Source organism: Pholcus phalangioides, unplaced genomic scaffold (genome assembly GCF_987345545.1).
Source record: "Pholcus phalangioides strain wild (caught in Gottingen) unplaced genomic scaffold, Ppha-v1.0 ptg000021l_1, whole genome shotgun sequence".
NCBI lineage: Eukaryota > Metazoa > Arthropoda > Arachnida > Araneae > Pholcidae > Pholcus > Pholcus phalangioides.
In genome coordinates, this window is record NW_028301614.1 from 2,245,123 (window position 1) to 2,268,122 (window position 23,000).

Here is a 23,000-nt window from a genome sequence, read left to right on the forward strand (position 1 = left end):
GAATCACAAGTTATATGAATTCGTTTTTATTTAAATTGAATTCTATTGTGGTAATGTGTGATAACAGTCACTGTATCCATGTTAAGTAGCAATAACTATAAAAACTATTATTTGGAGCATTATATACAGGGCCTGACAAATCTCAGGTGTCAGGTCACCATGGCAACTAAAAAATCGGCGTATTGGCTTCTAAATTTTTTTATATGTGTTGCTAAATTATAGTTCAAAGAGTGAACAAAATTTTCCGATTCTAATACATTACATCTTTTAACATAAACATAAATTATGAAGTTCCGGAAAGAGTTAAAAATAAATTATTTCGGACCATGTTTATCGAGCAAAAACATTCTTTTTTTCAAAAAACTTGCTGGAGGTCCTGTCAGTATGTGTGTTTATCAATAAGGCGTAAGATTAATATTTTTGGTATGACGTATTTATTTTACAAAATTTCTTAAGCACCTAAATTCAAATAAAGTTGGTAAGTGCCGTCGGAATATAATCCGCAGATGCAAATTTCGCCATTTTGAGAAAAAAAATAATATGATAAAATAATTTGCTGCTCTAAATACGATGAATTTTGCGTGGAAGAGTCCAGTCCGAATGTAAAAATTTCAATTGTTAATAATGAATTTTAATGAATGGAAGAGAATTTTTCGTTACGTGTTTTTGTAAAAAGCATTGTCGATTTTTCCTACTGACATCTATGCACCATCTATAAATATTTTTTAATTAATTTCAAAAATATTTATTCCTATTCCATTTTCTCCTGGAAATAAAAATGCGGACAGAGCGGTGTTTAATCTACACAAAAATAACCGATTTTTGTTTTTTAAATACGGCAGTCAATGTATTTTAATCTCATTTTACGGCCCAATGTGGCTGCACCTTTCTCATCTGCCTAAGTTTGGCAAAAGAGCCCTGATGAAAATGAAAAAAAAATATATATATTCCTTAGACAATTATTTTTTTTATAATCAAGTACGAAATTATCCTGGTAAGTTTTCAATGAGGTTCTCTTATCATGATGTGCGGTATGTTAATCTCAACCCATCGCCTTGATAAAACATTGTTTAAACACATTAATGGGTAGTCAGTATGAGAAAGAAGAAGCAGAGGTATTTTGGCTGAATTGCAAGAAAAGACGGCCATCTCTCGAAAATTCAATGAAACGACCGAAATCTCATTTCCTTACAAAGTCCCAAAACCACATCTTTACAAAGATTTAACTGACATTAAAAAGAAGAGAGTGGGTGTCAGAAGCGATAATTAATGTATATTTAATCGTTTTACTATGATTTCGTAAGGCATTAAAGCCGCCCATAATCGAAGCGCAGATAATGTTACTTAGTAACGACATTACTGACGTCGGGATTTTGTGGTTTTCGTCGAGAACACTGTCGTAAATGATCTCGAGACTTTACCGCTTCTTCCTTCTCCTCTCGACTCCGAATGGTCTCTTACGAAACTTGATTATTAGGAGGAGGGTTAAGAATATATATTTATAAAAAGGAGGACAAAGATAAAAACAGTTTCGAAAGCATTAAAGGGAGCTTAGGATTCGATCGATTTGGTATCATCCGGGACATCATTCAAACGACGAAAGATCTATGGGGTATTTTGATCTCCTTCTTAACGAGCATTCAAAAAAAACAGAAGAGAAATTTTGGAAAATTTTGAAACAGTATTTATCAACATTATGCGAATAACGAGCTTGGTGCTAGTATATTCCTTTTGAATATGTCTGCGTATTATACAGGGTGCCCACTCTTACCGTTGTCTAATGGCTATTTCCTGAACCGTTGGTTTTAGAGACAACTTTCAATCAGGAAAAATAATGTTTCAAATTATGTCGCCCATCCTCTTGAATTACGTTTGAATGAAAAAGATTATTAATAGAGATGTTACGAAACTTAAATTTTTATACGGTTCCCCCTGTCCTGTAACTTCAGTTTGAGAGGTGTTCCCGATATCTCCTGAGGTGAACGAAAAAGTTTCCATAATTCTAAGTCGCTCAGATATTCGAATTTATTTCATAATTTTTTGGTCATTTCTGTTTCTGCACACGAGGGCTAATTAGACGGGGTTCTAGAAATAGCCATTAGACAACAATAAGAATGGACACCCAGTATGTATATCCCATTTACTCATTGCTAATTTATATTATAAATGACAGCTCCAATTAGACCGTTGGTTTTAGAGACAACATCAGCAAATAATGTTTCAAATGTCACCCATCATCTTGAAATCCGTTTGAATGAAAAACATTATTAATAGAGAAGTTACAAAACTTGTAACCCCCTGTCCTATAACTTCAATTTGACAGGTGTTACCCGATATCTCCTGAGGTCAACGAAATAATTTCCATAATTCTAAGTGAAATAGTCGCTTAGATAGTCGAATTCATTTCATAATTCTTTTGGTTATTTTTGTCTCACCACGGCCATTTTCTGCTCACGAGGGCTAATTAGACAGGGACCTAAATTTATTGCCGATCGGCAGCATTTTTTATACTCACCGAGAGGTTGGTGCGTCAACCCCTCGATGTGGGACTCCGTACGGTAGCTATCTTTTACTGTGGTCACCGTTTCTGTTATACCCCCTACGCCAGGAAATTTTCTGACAAGGACGAACCGGGTATCGAACTCGTGACACCTTTAAACACCATTTGGTACATTAGCCCAGTATCTTATTGACCTGGGCTAAACACCCATACTGAAAAAAAATGGGGCAAGAACAGCATAAATGTTGGAAAGGAGAGTTGTTCGTTAGTTTATGTTGTTATTTCCCCTTTTTTCCTCTGATTTTTTGAATTCAAATATATCAGCGAATAGTGCACTTAGAAACATGAATTTTTTTTGTTGTTGGCCTCAGGAGACACAGAGTAACAAAGACAGGGAGAACCTGCGTATAAAAATTTGGGCTTTTTAACTGTTTTATTGATTTTTTTTTTCATTTGAATGGCATATAAAATGATGGACGACATCATTTGAAGCATTCTTTCCAATTGAAAGTTGTCTCTAAAACCACCGGTTTTAGAAATAGCCATTAGACAACAATAGAAGTGGACACCCAGTATGTATATCCCATTTACTCATTGCTAATTTATATTATAGATGACAGCTCCAATTAAGTAATTCAACAGTACAGATACTCAATCATCAGATTTTAACCATCTTTAGAGAATAAAATTCAAAAATCACTTCATAGTTGATAGACAGAAGGAAAAAATTATATCCTACACGCACACGCGACATTAGTAAAAAAATTTCCTGAGTCATTGCAGATCTCAAAATTTTCCCTAACATTCCTCCATTGATTGCAGTATCTTTTATTCGATTGAATAAAAAAAAAAAATTGAACGAGACGTTACGAAAAATGAAGAAATTTCCGAAGAAATTGGATGGAACAGGAAAAAAATTTGAAGAAATGTGGCAGAGAAAACATGTTTACGACACACACGTACATACATACATACATCGAATCAAACATTCCACTTCAGTCCCGGCCAACAGGGGGGAAAAAAAAGGAAAAAGGATTCTCGAATATTCTTTTCGGTATCGGAAGTGAATAAAATGCCGGTCGAACCAGGACACTAAATTGCCCGACCGGCTCGGGAAAAAAAACATAAAAAAAAAAATGATAAAAATGAAAAAAAAAAAATCCGGGACAATTTAGGAAACGGCAAATAAACGTGAAACTAGTTGCTCCACTTCGTCTCGCGAAATTAAATTTCTCCCGGACGAAATTATTTTAGGACAGTATTCATCACACTGCTTGTGATCCTTCAGGCACCACGAAAAGGAAGAAAAAAAAAAATCCTTTTTTTTTCATTTTACTTCTTTAATCTTAGCCGGGACAAGGGAAAAAAAGGATAAAAGAAGTAAAGAAAAAGAATTGTTAGACAGGAATTTAATTCCTGGTACCAGTACTTCAATTTATCAACTTCCTTTTTCTTCAGAAAGTCGTGTTTAAGAATTAGAAGAAAAAATAAAGAAAAATAATAATAATTTAAATAAATCAAAAAAAGGAAAAAAAAAATGTATATTTTCTTCTTTTTTGTCGCCAACCGCTTGTTACTGAATCCGAATTATGCCTTTTACGCTTTTAATGAATTTGAGTTTTTCTTATTTTTATTTTCGCCAAGAAAACACCAATTTTTCTTCTCATATGTCAAGAAGAAAATTGTCTTTAACATCGTTTGTGTGTGAGAGAGTGAGCTCCTTCGTCTCAAGAAGCCACTTATAAATTCCATTCCCGTTTCTTTTCCTTATATTTAAAAACAGAAAAAGAAATGGAAGTATTTTAATGAATTTTTCTTTCTGGGTACTGACTTTAATTTTGAACGTTTCTCGTTGTTCTCCGAGGAATTTTCTCGTCTCGTGTGCTCGTTGTATGAGGATGGCACGTAGATGATGTGTAAGACTTCATTTTTTGTTGAGAATATCGTCTCATGAAAATAGGAACTTGTGAGAAGGGCCAGACTTTTAGGTAGGTGTGCAAGGTGTAACCGCACCGGGCCGCAAAATGTTAAGGACCGTAAAACTGAATTTTATTACATTGATTATACGTATTGCATTCAACTGCAATTGCTTTAAAACGCCGGAGCTTAAAATTCTGTCGATAAAAAATTAAAAATGTGTCTATTTATTGACGAAAAATAAGTCCATTTAATGATGAAAAATATGTCGATTTATTAATGAAAAATATGTCGATTTATTAATGAAAAATATGTCGATTTATTGTTGAAAAATATGTCGATTTATTGTTGAAAAATATGTCGATTTATTAATGAAAAATAAAAACATATGATGATGAATCCGTGGGCCCCCCACATCATCCTTGAGTGGGTCCTTGATATTTGACAGCCCACAGGCTAAAATGTTTAGCTGACTATATCGTTTTCAAGAGAATTTATAGCTTTGAATATCGGAAAATATAAGACGAATACGGAAGGCCCTCAGACTCGTCCTATTCAGACTTTTCCAAGTGAGGCCAGGTAGGCGGGGGCTGGTCCTAACAGCACCATGAGCTTTCGCCCCGGGAGAAGATATTCTCTAAGCACGTCTTCCTATAAGACTTTAAGTGTCATATACACACGAGTTCAAAATATTTTTCGTGTATATCCTTAACATAATATTTCCTATCCATTTGAACTTCCAAGCGGGCCTGTGATCATGCTTTAAGAGGAACCTGAACTATGCAACCGCTTCAGATAGGTTCTTTGACGGACCCCCATAAATTGATTTTCGATGAATGTAAAGAGAAAAATATGAATTAATATCTGGGTGTAATACCTGGGGAGGGGGGGGTGGCATACATATGGATAATAAAGAAGGTCACAAAAGGTTTGTCACAAGGTTTTCACACCGGGCCGCTAAATCGCCAAGTCCGGCCCTCGTTGTGGATATTTGTTTACAGAGCAAGATACTAATACTAAATCACCCATGTATCTTGTCCAAATTCCTGAAACGGGGGAAGATACGGTAAGGCTCCGATCGTCTAAGTTTCGGGTTATCCGAGGTCGTTTTCAAAAATGAGTTTAAACACTGGGTTCTGTAAAGTTACTTGCGTCGTCGTCACAAACTTGTACACAGAGTGCCGAAGCATGTAACGAGAGCTTCACACATAAAGGCGTGAGAAAACAAGGAAAAAAAATAGTTTGTCAATTGGCAAGTCCATCCTATTTATGTACAGTCCCTGAAAATGGCGACTTCGGAGGCAATGAAAACTTGCTAACACAGTTGACAAGTTGCCAAAACATAATGATTTATATGTTTAATATCCTTAAACTGTCCCTGGACGGTATGAAAAGTTGATCTCTTTCTTTTCAGGTACAAAACAAATTTTGAGAATTTAAGATTTTGGTAACTGCACTTCATTTGAAAACTTTTTTAAATGACGGTACGAAAGTCAGAGGTTGCTGAGATATCTATTACGCGAAAAATTTAGAACATACAGTGATTACATCTTTATACATCGATTTAATGTCAATAGAAAATTTTTCCAAAGAATATAATATAATATTTCACATGAAACGACTTACTTTAGATGCCATTTTCAGAGGATGTTTCGAAGAACCTGGAAAAAAAGAAAAATATATGAGATTGAATATGTTTTTATGAATGAGATAATAGAGTTCGTGTTATCTGTAAAACGAAATGGAGTAGAATTAACGAAATGAAGTACATTGAATACGTATTATCTTTCTTTAAAGATGTAAATAGGCTAATTATAACCCAATAGAAAGAATCACATTGATTAGTTTTCTCCGCATCCTTGATGCATTCTTATATTCTAATTGATATTTGGCCTATGGCGAGACAATATAAGTTTTTTGACTGAATGACGCCGACATAGTTTTTGCTAAAGTAGTCGAGAAACTAGAATCTTTATACGATAAAACGAGAAACTGCAGCAACGTTCATTCAATTAAATGAGAATAAGTCACTTTCAATAATGTCATTTCAGACTTCATACTTATGATATGACTAGGCCAACTTGATATCCTGCTTAATGAGGATACCAACTATCTTCAAGTTCGGTCTCATTACTTTCAAGAAAGTGTCTATCGCCACAGTGTATAGAACACTGACAACCCTTATACACTAATATTTACAAAAATTTCTCCGTTTATAAAACATGCTTTCGAATAAAAAAAATCTGGCGAAATGCAAAGAGCCAAGTAATTTCCCAAAACTTATTTGAAGAAGTCAGATTTTTTGAATTAGCCTACACCCGGGTATATCCTCCTTAGTCCTTTATCAACACTTAAATTCCACCTGGCTAAGGGCCGTATTCACCGGCATGGTTTAAACCAGTGTTTCTTAACCTTTTTTTACCCGTGGTACCCAGAGTTACCCAGAGTTTTCGACTCTCATCTAGAAGCAAGATCCTTTATACGTATTGAATTGATTTTTTCAGTGAATTTATACTGAACGAAAATGGTGCAAAGATTGGCCTCTAGACCACTGGCCTAGAATTTATTGATCTCCCCGCTAATCCGAATTCTATTCAGGACCGTCTCAACATCATAGGCCCCCTTAGGTCCCATACTTAGCTGGAAATAAACAGCCTACATATTTCCTACTTATTTTCAAAATTAATTGTAGTATACAAAATATCATAATGTGGGGTCAATTATGGATATGAGGCTCCCGAGCATGACCCCTCACAAGAGTGGGACTGACAGAGCTGCAGCCCGGGGCCTGATATGGTTTTCATATTTTTTTTGTTTTTGTTTTTTACACAATACATTTAATATAGAGGAGGGGTCTGTGAAAAATCTAGCCGGGACCTGCGGAAAACCCCATCCTAGGGAACTTGTAAAATGTAGGCGGTGAGGCCCGAGTGGGTCCATGCCCTAAGACGACCCTGGTTTTATGGGTGGTTTTGTTGGATTCTGTAATTGTATAGTCACTAATACAAAAGCTTTATTTCTTCACACCTCAATTTTTCTTTTCAGCTCTCTGCAGCCCTCCACACCACCTGTCATGGCCCTTTTCTGTATTCTGTTCCGTGGCCTCCTGAAGTATACTAGTACCACTAGGGGGCCATAAAGCCCCCGGTTGAGAACCACTGGTTTAAACTGTAGTCACAATTTTTAGATAAGAGATCAACATAGATTAGATAAAAACATGAATTTAACCAATCCGTGTCGATCTCTTATCAAAAAAAATGTGACTACAGTTTGAACGATATCGGTGATTACGGCCCTTAATAGCATGTTCATAGAGAACTCAAAATTAGCTGTAGATGTTGTAAATAACTTGGTAACAAATTATTCATGCTTAGCTGTGGACAGATACTAAATTTAGATAGTTTCAGATTAAAAAAAACATAAAATTCAAACTTTTCTTCATGATTGAGTAAGACATCGGCAGAGAGGAAACTCTACCATAAAATTAGGTATTGAAAAGTAATGACTCGTTAGAGGCATTTCAATTTTTCATCGCCAAAAGATCATAAATTAAATATCATTACATGACATATCTATATACACTCATGTCCATAAATTAAGGATAATTTAGAATCACACGGAAATCGAAATCTAAAGTAAAAACCTGTTTCACCTGTAGAATTATCACACACATCTGCAAGAATGACATGCAAATTTCAGGAAGCCACCAGATGATGCCGATAGTACGTCACAATAACGAGAGTGTAAGAGGGGGGTATATAAGGAATGGTGGCAAGGAAGTGAAATTGTTCACAAGAGTTCTGTAAGGAGCTCAGTGCCATAAGCGAATAGTTATGACACAGAGGACGCATGTGGATGATTTTTTACGTGGTTGAATTATCGGCCGCCTGGAATGTGGGCGTACTCAGATGGAAGGATCCGAGGAACTTGGAATTGCCCAAAGTGTCATCTCTAGGCTTTGGCAACGATTACAAGATAACGGAAATGTCGGTAGACGTTACAGTACAGGTCGCCCCCGAGTTACAACGCCGAACGAAGACCGGTATTTGGCAGTAACTGCCAAAAGAAGCAGACGAAGCACAGCATCCGACCTGTCTCGTCAGCTATCTGCAGCCACGGGTACTACAGTTTCAAGGCAAACCGTGTACAGACGTTTGGGAGATATTGGCCATGAAAGCCCAAATTTATCGGGACATCATTCTGGAACAACATGTACGTTTGTTTAGGGGTGCCATGGGCGCAGAATTTGTGTTTATGAATGACAACGCCCGTCCTCACCGAGCAAACATCGTAAACGAATGCCTTGAATCTGAGGATATAACCCGTATGGAATGGTCAGCATTCTCATCTGACTTGAATCCGATAGAGCATGTGTGGGACATGCTTGGCCGACGAGTTGCAGAGCGTCAACCACCTCCTACATGTGTACCGGAACTTCGGAGAGCATGGCTTGCTGAGTGGAGTGATCTTCCCCAAGATCAGATCGATAATTTGATACTCAGCATGCCTAGGCGTTGTACGGACTGTATTTCATCGCATGGGATATCCCATCATACCAACCATATAATAGTAAGTTTTTGTAAAGGAGATATTTTTTACAATTGCTCCAGGGAGCAAAAATCGTAGTTTTTATGAATGGTATCATACATACACCATCGTTTTTGTTCTTTATCTTTTGTTTAATAAATGGGCTCTATGAATAAATAACGTTTGTTTTGTTTCTGAACCTTCATTTGCCGGAGCTTGCATTATCCTTAATTTATGGACAAGAGTTTATTTTTACTCCTGCCAAAAAGAAATCAGTAAAAATTTCTCGAGAAAAGTAACCGAACAAACGTTCTTTGCAAATTAAAACAGAATACAAACCACAGATTGCAAATACACAGGAAGAAAACCATACGACATTAACAAAGTTAGTCACATTGGTGTTTAATAGATGGCGCAGAAATCAAGACCACCTAAAATTGATTCCTGTAAATTTTGACGTGGTGTTTTATTCCAAAAAATTCGTTTGTGTAAAATTGAAAGAAAATCGTGCGAAAAAATTAATAAAAAAAAACCGTAAGTGATAAAATTTCTGACGAACGCATAAATCTATTATTACAGTATTCAACTGCTGAGGGGATATAATTCGTGTTTTCTGTGCTGCTTAAAACATAATTTGGTTAAATAATAAGTTGTTCGCGAAAGCCTGTGGACTAACGATTCACAGGGCGTGGTTCCCTAGGAAAAAATGAAGAATAGAGGAAGAAGAGAGAAAAAAAAAAGAAAGACTAAATTAATATTCATCATTAGTATTTTATTAGCGCTGAATAGTTAATCAGCAATCTAATCATGCAAGGGGGGAAAAAGGAACATTTCCTCCTACTCCATTCCTCATCGAGGCATTCGTTGAAAAATCGTGACTCGAAGTGCGAAGCAGAAGTAAAAGTAAAAATATTTTAAATCACAGTCGTGATGTTGCTGTGATACGGCCAATAGAAAACATTAGCCAACGACAATTTCCCATTCGTTGCGCGACCGTTTTGTCAAGTCAGACTCGGAATAACATTGAGATATATGCACGTTATTTGCCGAGTTTCATCACGTGTTCAAATAGATAAGCCAATGAGAACATGTTACATTAAAAAAAAACAAAAAACACAGCCTGTATACCTTAAAAAAGAATGTTTAGTTAATTAACCTTCTCAACGGCTGTTTCGAACTAGTTTTCTCCCCGTGCTAAATGGATTACGGGTACAGTACGCTATTATTTGCATTGTATCCTGAATACATACCTCATGTGATAATGTTATACATTATTCATTCCTTAAGAAATATGAGGTGAGTTCCCATGGCCATTGTTACGTATTTTTTCCTACACCCTAAATGAGAATTTTGTAGATAAATCAGCAGAGTGTGGAAAACATTTTTTGGCATGGAGGTGTGTGTTGTCGGTCGTCCACGTTGGATTATGTTCAAGAATCTAAGATGAGAAAGAGGTCATCTAGTATCATTTATAAAGCGAGATATATGAAAGAGATAGGTGGACTCTCTCCTGCTTTGTACATTCAGCTAAGTATACAAGATGACTTGTATATAGGGTGATTCAGATCTGAAGGGGGATGATGCACCACACCTAAACGAGTTAACCACTGTTATAAAACATATCGCTGCCACATTAATGACACTTTTGAGTTGAAAACCTCAAAGGGTTCAACAGGAATTGCGTACACCAGGATGTCTTCAACACATTTCACACGGGCTACTTTTAGCTCTCGGAGGTTTTTATGGTGGTACGCTGACCATTCTTAGAAAATAGCAAAAGACATAGAAAGACGATTAAGAAAAAATAATACAGTCGAAGCTCATTATAACTACAATCCATTATTGAGCTCAACTTTCCCACTATTCAATCCATATTATTATCAATCCAATATAGCTACCTATGAAGATGATCCGATCCAATACAAGGTCCGATGACACCTCTGATCCGCCTCTTTTTCTCAAAAATGAAAAAAAAAAAATCCTGTTTTTATTTTGTTTGACGAAATTGTGACAATGACCCTGTATACTAAAGATTGTCTTGACCTATGCGTCACGAGCTATAGGTTACAACCCAAACTTCATTCGCAGTGGCTTCCGAGATGTGTCGTACAAGAACAATCGCAACCATTGATTCCCGATCAATGGGCCATATTATACCTAAACTAACGACCTACACTTTATTCGCAGGGGATTTCGCGCGAATTTATTTACAGTGTTGCTATCAATGTTGCCACTTGCTGCGTCATTGGTTTCACTAATTCTGAAAAAGCAGTCTCATGGGATCTTGTTGATTTTGGGTCGCGGAACAAAAAGCTTCAGAATCCTTGCTTTACATTTCAGAATTCGGTTAATACGTTCGAGCATATAATTAATTATTACAATATTACTTATTTTCCAACCTGACGCATTTTCACTGACAATACTCACATTATGAAAGAATGGAAAACTTAATTTCTTATTCTGCTCAAATAAAAATTATTTCAAGATTTTTTTAACGTTCGATATATATAACGACCTCCCAATATAACATCTCTTTTCTACAACCCATGAGAGAAAACGTCTGTTACAAAGAGAAACTTGCTATTACAAGAAATTCGAAAGTGATTGCCAGAGCTAATGATAAAAATATAAAAAAATTTCGCTGATAGCGAGTAATTTATAATGAAGATCAGAACACATTCGATATAACGACAACAGAAATTATGCTTATATTATAAAGCATGTTTTCCGTTCCCTTTTTTCCTAAGCATTTTACATAAAATGCACGCACACTTTAAAGAGTGGCATTTTTAAAAAAATCGCTTTGTACTGTTTTAAACGAAGAATATATGTCACTACAGATGAGGATATAAGACCACATGCTGTATCTCATCGTCTTATTTTCTATTTTGGATGTGGAAAAAAATGTAATTTTATTTGTAGGTAAGTTGGTAGGGCACGCGACCTCTGGTTTTAATATTTTCATTGAAACCCCCTCCCCCCCCCCTCTTTTCTTGGAATCTTGGGGGCTTTTGGGGTTGTAACCCCCCCCCCCCCAACCCCAAGCCGAGATGATAGTGTTATTTTGCAAGAAAAAACGGAAACCCCCCCCCCTCCCTTGAGAAAATCCTGCGTACGCCTATGTGCTGAAGACACTCCAAGAACACTCAAGTATATCAAGGAAACAGTTATTTTCCGGATATTATGCTGAGGTGAGCTCGGAAAGAAAAGTCATCACGTCTCCGCCGGGACTCGAACCTAGGCCCTCTTGCATACCGGGCAAGTATGCTACCATCTACACCACTGGAGACACATGAATCTGCCTTCCAAATTTCACGCACTGTGTCGTGAGGCGCTGAAGTAGAGGCATTAGTAGCCTCTCTTAACTTCAGGAAATGGCCCCCGGGTGGGACGGTTTAGAGAGATATAGATGGCTTTTTTCTCAGCCAGAGATATCAAGGAAACAGTTATTTTCCGGATATTATGCTGAGGTGAGCTCGGAAAGAAAAGTCATCACGTCTCCGCCGGGACTCGAACCCAGGCATACTTGCATACTTGCCCGGTATGCAAGAGGGCCTGGGTTCGAGTCCCGGCGGAGACGTGATGACTTTTCTTTCCGAGCTCACCTCAGCATAATATCCGGAAAATAACTGTTTCCTTGATATCTCTGGCTGAGAAAAAAGCCATCTATATCACTCAAGTATATGTTCTTTATAAGTGTTAACTACAACATACTTGCCATAATTGCAAATATTTTTGTCCAATAAAAATATTGAACATTGTACATATTTAATAAAAGACAAAAAATTGTATTTGCGCATATATTTATTTTACTTTTTCTTATCGATGCATCATATTTTCACAATGTTTTTAATATTATTCACCTTGATTATCATAAAATATCCTCACACTTATTTTGCATAACTTATGATAGTATTTAACCTGGTAGGGACATGGTCTTCCCCGCCGTCGAACTTGATTTTGCTGGATTCATTGCATTTTACTAGCCAAAAAAAAAATGCCCGAAAATTTTAAGTATTTTCTATTATTCCCTATTGAAGTCGTCTCCTTCGCGCACTAATGTTTTAGAATCGGAATAGATATGATAGAGCTTAAAGTAGAATTATCAAAATAGTTGTTAAAATGCAGCACTCAAGGCTGCTGCAGTGATGAAATGTAGTTGAAGTGAATAATGTGAACGTAAAGGTGAACATTAAAGATAAGTATAGGAACAATGTAGAGGTCGTTCTCAAAGGGGAAAGACCCGTATTGTTCTAAGTACAAAGTGTTTAGATTTTAAATGACTAAAAGTTTGAAAAAATGTATTGAATTAACTATTTAGATTATTGCAAGCGCGCGCTAACAGAGCAGCTTTAAACAAGCACTTAAGCATTTTATAGAAAACAAAATCATGTGGTCAAAGATCAACCAGAAAATAAATATGATTTTCCATTAAATTTATAAACAGTTGTCGTGTGATTTGCAATATTCGATGAATCGGGAAAGAGTTGAAATTATTTTACAGCTCGTTAATTATAATGTTCTTTATAACGACCATTGCACTATAACCACCGGTACCACAGGTTCCGAATATTTTCTCATTTCCCCCGTTGTATTTTTATCCAGTATAAAAAACCGATGAATATAATCAAATCCATTGTAACATTAAAATTTAGCTTGGGATTGGATTGAAGCATAAGATGGAAAAATATATATTTTCTTTCCATCCTAACCCTGCAAATTCTGTTAGAACAGCAACAAAAAGGGCTGCTTTACCCCTATTTAGCTCCCCAGATATTCTACAAGAAATTCTCAACTGCACTAATCGTGAAGGGCAGCGTGTTGTTGAAAAGAAATTGACCGGAAGGGAACTTGAAGCATTCATCCGCATTCTGCTACTGCATTCTCTAATTTTTTTCTGTGGTCATGTCTCCGTTGTACCCCTGTGTCAGGAAAGTTTTCTGACGAGGACGAATCGGGTATCGAACTCGCGACGCCTCTTAACATCTTTCGGTACTTTAGGCGAGTATCTTATCGACCGGGATTATCGCGCCTCATATAATTCTTCAGCGTACAGACTTCTCTGCATAGCTTTATACCAATCCCAGTCGTTCAAATCAAGAAAATCAATTCTATTTGAATAAGGGCCATGTGTAACCAGTTTATGCATAGGGGAAAAAATCACCATCCAACTGAGGGTTAAGCAAAGAACAATAACTTTGTCTCATAGGAGAAATTTAGATTCCAGAGGATTTCGTCCCTTTAATCGGGGTGTATCTTTTTAGCTGTTGCCACATTAAGCGAGGGCGACTGTATCATGGATGTCTTATTATTACGGAATGGAATATCATTAGAAACGAACAAAGATAATCATCAAAATAAAAAATCCACAAGATAAATATCATTTGCGGTTACACAACTCTCGACACTTAAACGTCCTGAATCTTCAACCGCATAAACATCATCAAAAACATTCGCTCCGCTAACCACACACACACACCCGCAACAGCTCTCTCTCTCCCACCTCAGCTAACTAATGAAAACCCTTTGAAAACAGACTTAAGATTTATTGTTACGGACGTTATGGTTACACACTTTCGTAGTCGCTGTCGAAAACGCACGGCTTGTGTGTGTGCCAAGCACGACATCGATATCACGAAACGATACGATTACGAGATCACATCCACGGCTATAATAACTACAGCCCCTCACGGCATATTTCGCCGCGGATGTCATCCATTATGACAGAGTCGCTCTAACTAAAACCGAGAGCGCACGACTTACTAATTAAACGGGACCGGGGCGCACGACGACTTACATTTTCCAAGAACGTATTATTAACCGAGAGCAATATCCTAGTGTCTCTGACTCCTGGAACACAGTAGTTAGTTAATGTACAAACGCACAACACAATGCATATAATAATGCAACGGCTTCTTTTGAATGCGTAAACTTCCGCAATTAATCACAAACCGAGCTGAAAATTCTATTCTGGACACGAAACGTGACCGCGACTGTGCACACAAGTACCGTGTGTGCGGAAAATTCATCGCTAACAATTCCCCGACACGACAATTCACCGTCGCAAAATTCACCGACAAACCAAAAAAGGTGTGACATACATGATTGAATGAGCAGGTGACTGAGACAGTGGGAGATTGATCAAGTCAGTTAGGAAGTTGGTGAGCGAGTGAGTCACTAATACCGTCTCTCACTCACTCACTCTGGACACCACCCAGGCTGGCTTTTGAAAATACACTAAAAATGGGGTATATATATATAATTATAAATACATTGAGTACATGCTCTTTGCCCCCCTCCCCTTGGAATGAGTTGAAATGACGGCCCTGACCCAGCCACTCGGTCAGTAATATTGTTATTACTCTTAAGGTCTTTCGTTCACAATGTCACTCACTCACTCATATAGTCACTCTGTCACACACTCGATCATACAGTCACTGACTCGTTCAATCGCTCAATCACTTGGTCACTTATACAGTCACTCATTCAATCGCTCATTCAGTTGATAACTAATCCACTCACTCGATCACTAAAACAGTTATTCACTTACTCGGTCACTCACCCAGTCACTTTATCACTTATGCGGTTATTTACTGAATCGATGACTCACTCGGTCATTCATGCGGATACTCACTTGTAAAGTTACTTACTCGGTCACTCATATGGTCATTAAGTCGCTAGCTAATTCGCTAATTCATTCTGTTACTCGCTCACATATTCATCCACTTGCTCAATCACTCGGTCATCCACTGATTGGTGACGAACTCTTGTCGGTAAATTGTTCAGCGGTGAATTGCGTGGAGGTGAATTGTCGTCAGTAAATTTCCCGTCGGTGAATTTTCCGGCAGTTTGAATGGTGTTGCGGTAAGTTGCTGTCAGTGAATTTTTTTTCGGTGGTGAATTTTCTCATCGGCGAACTGCTGTCAGCGAACTTTCCGGTAGTATATTGTTTGTCGGCATATTTTCTTATCTGTGAATTGTGTGGTGGTGAATTGTTGTCAGCGAATTTTCCTTTCGTTGAATTTCTGTCAGTGAATTTCCCGGCGGTGAATTGTTTGTCGGTGAATTTTTCTATTGTTGAATTGCGTGGTGATGAATTGTTTTGTCGGCGAATTTTTTTATTGCTGATTTGCGTGGCGGTGAATTTTTCTATTGAATTACGTTGCTGTGAATTGTTGTCAAGGAATTTCCCGTAAAAGTCCACACACACAAACACGCCCTCTTTCTCTCTAACACGGCATAAAACTGCAGCGACAAAGGACACGTCCTGGTGATGAATTAAAAACAGACTCAATTCAAGTAATTTAATCCAATATTCAGCGCCAAGGGAATGAATACCCAACGCGTTACATCACAATCGTCATCCACGTCCTGCAATATTTTATTCTTATATAAACACATTGTTCCCAGAGATTATATATTTTCATAAACAATATATGTATATATTTTTTTATACGTGGAACCTTTTCCATTGAGTCACACTCCGGGGTGTGAAAAGATTCATTAGCCCCAACAATTATGCTAATGATAATTACTTTACATTGTTTACGCGTCGAGTTTTAAGAGCAGAAAACACATTCGAAATATCAAGGGAATTTCATTGGCGAGGATTCAAAATATATATAAAAGATTTTTTTTTTTTTTATTCATCTTCTCGCTCCTCCAAGACAAATAAATATTCGTTGAAATCTCCGGCTGGGATTTTCTAAAAAGGCACGTAATTTATTACTCGGGTCGCGCCATTCCTTTGCCATCCTTTCCCCCCTTTTATATCCAGTGTGATGGAGCACCTAATCCTTAGAAATTGTGGGACCTGGTTGTTGTTGATTTAACAATTCCTTTTATTATTATCTCTTATTTTTACAAAAAAATAAAATAAAATACATTAAGAAAGATGACGAAGGAAGGTTTTTTCGTCTAGAGACTTTTGGGAAATATACAATATAAATTTCATTAAACCAAAAAAAAAAAATACGTTCTCGTTGTTGAATGAATTTCAGAATGCTTAATGATATAAACAAATGGGTTTTGCAACTTGGTGTTATGCGAAAATATGATTATCATAATGAATAATTATCAGGTGAGTTTCATCTTGAATATTTTTTTTTTAATGTTGTTTAGGTGAAGTAATCCAAAAAGTCGTATTATCCATTCACAAAAATTCTTTTTTAATTCTTATTTTAATAAAAACGGAATAACATGTTATGTGTATAACTCTCATATATTAACTTCAATTTAATTTTATAAAAAGCTGGAAATTGCGCTGTTTATCAAAATATATACATAAATGATAAATTATTACATTACAATGTTAAATATATCACTGTTACGCAATTTATATCCAGTGTATGGAGCATCTAATTATTAGAAGTATGGGACCTGGAAGTTGTTGATTTAACAATTATTTTTATTGTTATCTCTTATTATTTTAATGTATAAATCAAGAAAGGTGATGAATGAGGGTTTTTTGTCTGGAAACATTTAGGAGTATACAATATAAATTTCATTAAACAAAAAAAAAATACATATTCGTTGTTGAATGGATTTTGGAATGTTTAGTGATTTAACGAATTTAGTAACTTGATTTTAATTGAAAATATGGTTATCGTAATGAATAATTATCAGGCGAGTTTCATCTTGCAAAATTTTTCTTATACGTATCTTAAATAATCCAAAAATCGTATACGGTCATTTAAATATTATTCCTCCTTAACATTAAATGTTAAAGATTGGTTTTAATTTTTTGTTATAAGAATGGAATGGAAAATGTTATGTAATCCAATTGTATATTTCAATCTAATTTTTTAGACAGACAGAAATTGCGTTATCTATTACTTTATACCTATGAGAGGGATAAAGTTAGAGTGGTGTAAGTCAATTTTCAACAACTCTAACGTAAGTCCGGAAATGCAGTCTAGAAGTGCTAAACTATTTCAAGACGAAATTAACTGTCCGGGCTTCAATAATTCACCAGTAGATTGTGAAATAACAAATTTTTCAACATGGCGTTCTTGACAACATTTCTAGTAAAACTTTTTCTCAAATGAGGGTTATTCACTTACACTACTCTGAGTTTAACCCCCCTCTCCCGACACATATTATGTGATTTACATCCAGTGTGATGAAGCACCTAATTCTTAGAAATTGTGGGAACTGGCTGTTGTTGATTTAACAATTTCTTTTATTATCTCTTTATTTAAGAAGAAATAGTAATAACTTAAGGGGGTTGGTGCACGCAAATTTTCCAAAAAATCGCATTTGGAATTTTTTTCAATTTTCAGTTACTATGAAATTTTCTGCGTCTTACTGTGTACAAGTTTTTCTGCTACCCTGTACTAGAAATATTTTTTAAATATTTAATATAAACTGCTGGCAGGCATTATATATGCTAATTTTTTCCACTAAAATGCTTTTTCTTAAAGCTAATTTTTTGTTAAATAATTATAAAATTTTTTCAAACACAATTCATTCAAATGTCTAGTAACTATGTGTCTCGCAACACACTATGATTTTACATACTTTTACGGGGATTTTTCATTAAAAGTATTTAAAAAAAATTATGACACAAAATATGGGTAAATTTTTGTGATGTTTGAAAAGAAGTTGCATGTTGTTGAAGTTAAAATTCGTTAAAAAAATAACAAATAGTTAAAATCCGAAAAGCTCGCGATAAATTGTGTAAAATATCCGCAGTATTTGAGAAAAAAAAAACATTTAGTGTCTAAATGGAAGAAGAAACTTTAAAATGTTCCTTAAAGGAAGCAGATTTTTCCCATAGGAAAGCATGGGAAGCCAAGATCGTACACCAATCCCTTAAGAAAGATGATGAAGGAAGGTTTTTCGTCTTTTGGGAAATATACAATATAAATTTCATTAAACAAGAAAAAAATATTCTTTGTTGAATGAATTTCTCGGAATGCTTAATAATATAAACAAATGAAATTTGTAACTTGGTGTTATGCAAAAATATGATTATCATAATGAATAATTATCAGGCGAGTTTTGAAGTAAGTTCTGAAGTAATTCAAAAGTCGAGAGTATACGGTCGCTAGAATAACAAATTTAGTTTTTTTCGAAAAGAACGGAATATTATATTATGTAATCTATTTACTACAATCTAATTTTATAAAAAGATCGAAATTGCGATATTTATTACAATTTATATGTCAAGTGATTTAATTATTGGATGTTGTTTTATGAAGGAATCGAAATTGTTACTTATTGGTTGCAATTTATTAATTTTTCGGAATTAATTGTAGTTATATCAGTTATACGACTCTATGGTAAATATCCATTCTTCATAGACTGAATGGAAAATTCATTCTCTGACTTTGAAATTTATTGTAGTACGCGTTTGCGACAATATACCAAATATGATATATCTGATGATACATGAATGAACGCCAGGGGCTCTGCCACCGGACTTATCCCGTTGCCGAGATCTCTTCCAGCCCAGCTTCGTGGCAGAGTCTGGAACAAAGTGAGTGCACCTAACAGTCTGAGTGTGTAGCTAGTGTTGTGCTTGATATTTCAGTGCTGCCATCTATTATCTGATGATACAGTGGGTAGTTAGGGCTTCAGCACTTTCGAATAGTTTAAAGCCTGATTGGAATTTTAGTGAATTACTTGTTTGCAAACTAAAGTAGAAATTGGTTCAATTACTTTACATCTGTTGAATTAGCACTCGTGTATCTAACATGAAAACAAGAGACACGACAAAAACGATCATATCATTATCATCAATTCTGTCATTAAATCCATATTAAGCGGTGCAATTATGGAAATTCCTTCAACACAAATGAACAAATAGAAAAATAATGCAATAAATCATTGTGACATCGATGATTGATCGCCAAGCAATTTTACAACCAGAAGTAACAAAAATATCCGGATAGCCCACGGTTTTGTTGAAAAACTGAACAGAATGTATGTGTTTCGAGAGTGGGATGCATATTCTTGTGTAAGCAGCAATGAAATATATATCTACTTCGAGGTCCATTTAGAATCAACGGGTCTGTCTACGGTCTTTATTACGTCTATCATTGCTTGGAATGTCCTCCAACAAAAGTCCCAGTTGCAACACAACACTGCTCTAAATCTACTACTCCATAAATCGGACGCGCTCTATTCACTGATGACAGTACGGAAAATCGATAACGAAACTATTTTTCAACTGCCAGTGAAATACCGACTTTGGTGAGATTTATTGAAGAAGTCTGTGTAATACAGTATTATATAGTATTGTATGATTTTGTGTAATTTTTTTAATTTGTATTTATTTGTGTAATTTTTTTAATTTGTATTTATTTGTGTAATTTTTTTAATTTGTATTTATTTGTGTAATTTTTTTAATTTGTATTTATTTGTGTAATTTTTTTAATTTGTATTTATTTGTGTAATTTTTTTAATTTGTATTTATTTGTGTAATTTTTTTAATTTGTATTTATTTGTGTAATTTTTTTAATTTGGATTTATTTGTGTAATTTGTATAATTATGGTTGTTTTGAGACAATCATAAGTATTCTTTATGGGCATTGTATAATTTTTATCACGTGTATATATTGTTTATAATTTTTATTAATTGCATTTTTAATTGGGTTGCTGCATTTCAGCCACCTCGTTGGGTATTTTGCCTGTTGTGGCGTTGTATTTGTATATCTAAAAACTTATTTGAATTAGTACAACTGAGTCGAATTATAACTCCAAAACATATTATTTTACCTCCAGAAAAAATCACTGATAGTTCGATATTTGGCTCAAAGCGACCATTATCTCGAGTGGAGTATTTTACTTTTTAACGGAGAAATCAATATTATGCCAGCTATATCGTGCTTCGTGGAAAAAATACGATAAAGTTGGGAGGAATATACCGTTTGTAGATGCAAATGGGTTAACTACTCAGTATGCTCGCTTATACAGTGACTTCTATCATGTTCATGTGACACTCCTAGCCATGCTTCCTCATGTGGATATAGTTCATTCCGATATACATATTATCCATGTTCTCACAAAATCACCAAGGAGTAAGGCAATACAAGAAAAATACAAAAATCATTTTTAATTACTGAGTCTTGTATTTGCCTTATTCGTTGGTGATTTTCAGAGTATTATTAAGCAAAGGTTTTATCTACTTTTCCGTATTCTTGATATTTTCTCAAATAATTCAAATAAATTCCAGTGGATAACCTTGAATGACCAGTAACTGTTATTGGTCATTCAAGTAACTCGCACGTAAAATTGTCGTTTTATTTAAAATGAGTGTATTCGCTTCTTGTCGATTATTTAGTTTCTGATGAGTTTCTACTTAATTTCATCGATATTCAACAAATTCCTCATTTATCCGCGTGATTAATCTTTTAGTATAAAATTAAGTTCTAATTCCTACTTCTTTAAATTCAAATTATAAAATTTCAAATGTTAAAATCATTTCACTTCAAAAATTGTTATTCGTTTCTCATCAAAACTTCTTTCAAGTATCTTCCATCAGATATTCTCGCCTGCAGCAAATCTTTGCTACAACACCGATATTCACCAAAGTAATATCTAAACAGGAATAAATTATTCTTAATGGTGGTTACGATATTATATGAGCGCTAATTAAATTCACACCTTCCTCGAAAAGCAAACACCATAACCTTTCCTGAACGAAAATAACCACGATTGTATTTCTTTGGAACTCCCTTTGCTGCGAAGAAAAGGGCTGAAAAAGCGTTGTTTATACGTCCAAATGCAATTAGAAGCAATTAGTAGATCTAAAATTACCAAACATGGCTAATTATCCGCGTTGAAGGATGTGCAAGGAAGTAAAGAGGCAAAAATAACAGTGTGAGAAGAACAGAAAAAAAAAAAAAAAACTGAAAGGATGATAAAAGGGTTAGTGGGGGGATGACTTTACATGAGATCGATAAACAGTTTTAGCGTGTGAAAGTGATAGGAGGGGGTGTCAAGTTCGTCTCCCCGTATTCGAGTAATGGAATGGGTGTGGCCCACTTCATCGAGCCCTTTACCCGAGAGTCCTAAGAGATTATCCACAAAAGCCCGGTACAATAATCGCTACGTGAGAGTATATGTTATGCCTTTGTGTTTTTCAGACTCTTCATTTATTTATTATTATTATTATTATTTTCAATAATGGACTCTCTCAAAATGGGTTCCCTTTTGTTGCGCGTATTCTTTGATCCATCCCCCCCCCCTTTCTCGTAGGATTTTTTTTTCTCTTTTGCATGCATCCCGCCCACCTCTGGGAAAACCTTAATATCCATCTCAAAGACTATATAATTAATTCCACCTAAAAATGCCACCTTTGGTGAGATAGATAACGTAAGGCACGTATTCTTCGTTTCCGAAATACGACGAAATAATTAAAATAGCGTTTACGTGGCAAATGTCCATGTGAATTGCCGTTTTACTTGCGAATTGGGTTTCAGTGAATATTGTGTTTTTATCCAGTTCCATGATAAAGGATCGTGAAAATGCATCTTGAATCATAATGTAAATTTTTGACCCTGCTTTTCTGTCATCGTATCGAAATTTATTGTTCATTATGTAATATGGATGGATCATTATGTAATATGGATGGATCATTATGTAATATGGATGGATCATTATGTAATATGGATGGATCATTATGTAATGAAATACTTGAATGATAATTCGCTGGGTGATACATTGCGTGATTCATTTCTCGTGAAGTGTTTTTGAAATATTATTGGTATTAATTGTGTTTCGTGTACAACAAAGACGTTGACGAGGCTCTGTAAGCGATGCTCGATAGGCATTGTAAAAAATTGAACGGTAGGAAGGAAACCGATATTTTCTAGGTATTATGCTGAGGTGTCAGCCGGGACTCACGGGGGTTGGGACTCCACGAGGGCACACAATATGGGGGAAGAGGCTGTAGTTAACAGACAATATCACACTTTCAGGGTGTTACATGTCGAGGGGTCAGCATAAATTGTGCACTGGAATCCAGCCACATCGAGTTCGTTAGAGTTCAGAATCCGCTGTTCTTGAGGTATCGGCCGGAATAACGTTTTCCATCATGGCCCATGCCGCC

The 23,000-nt window shown here is 35.6% G+C and overlaps 1 protein-coding gene across 2 annotated transcripts in view; it reads right to left on the bottom strand.

The window, feature by feature from the left end:
* LOC149070486 (protein O-mannosyl-transferase Tmtc3-like) overlaps positions 1 to 23,000 on the bottom strand; it is a 195,991-nt gene that overhangs the window by 122,561 nt on the left and 50,430 nt on the right. For both annotated transcript variants that reach the window (XM_089248914.1, XM_089248915.1), the window contains exon 2: positions 6,044 to 6,078. In XM_089248914.1, the coding sequence (XP_089105040.1) occupies positions 6,044 to 6,055 (12 nt within the window). In that variant the 5' untranslated portion in view covers positions 6,056 to 6,078. The remainder of the gene's footprint in view (positions 1 to 6,043; positions 6,079 to 23,000) is intronic.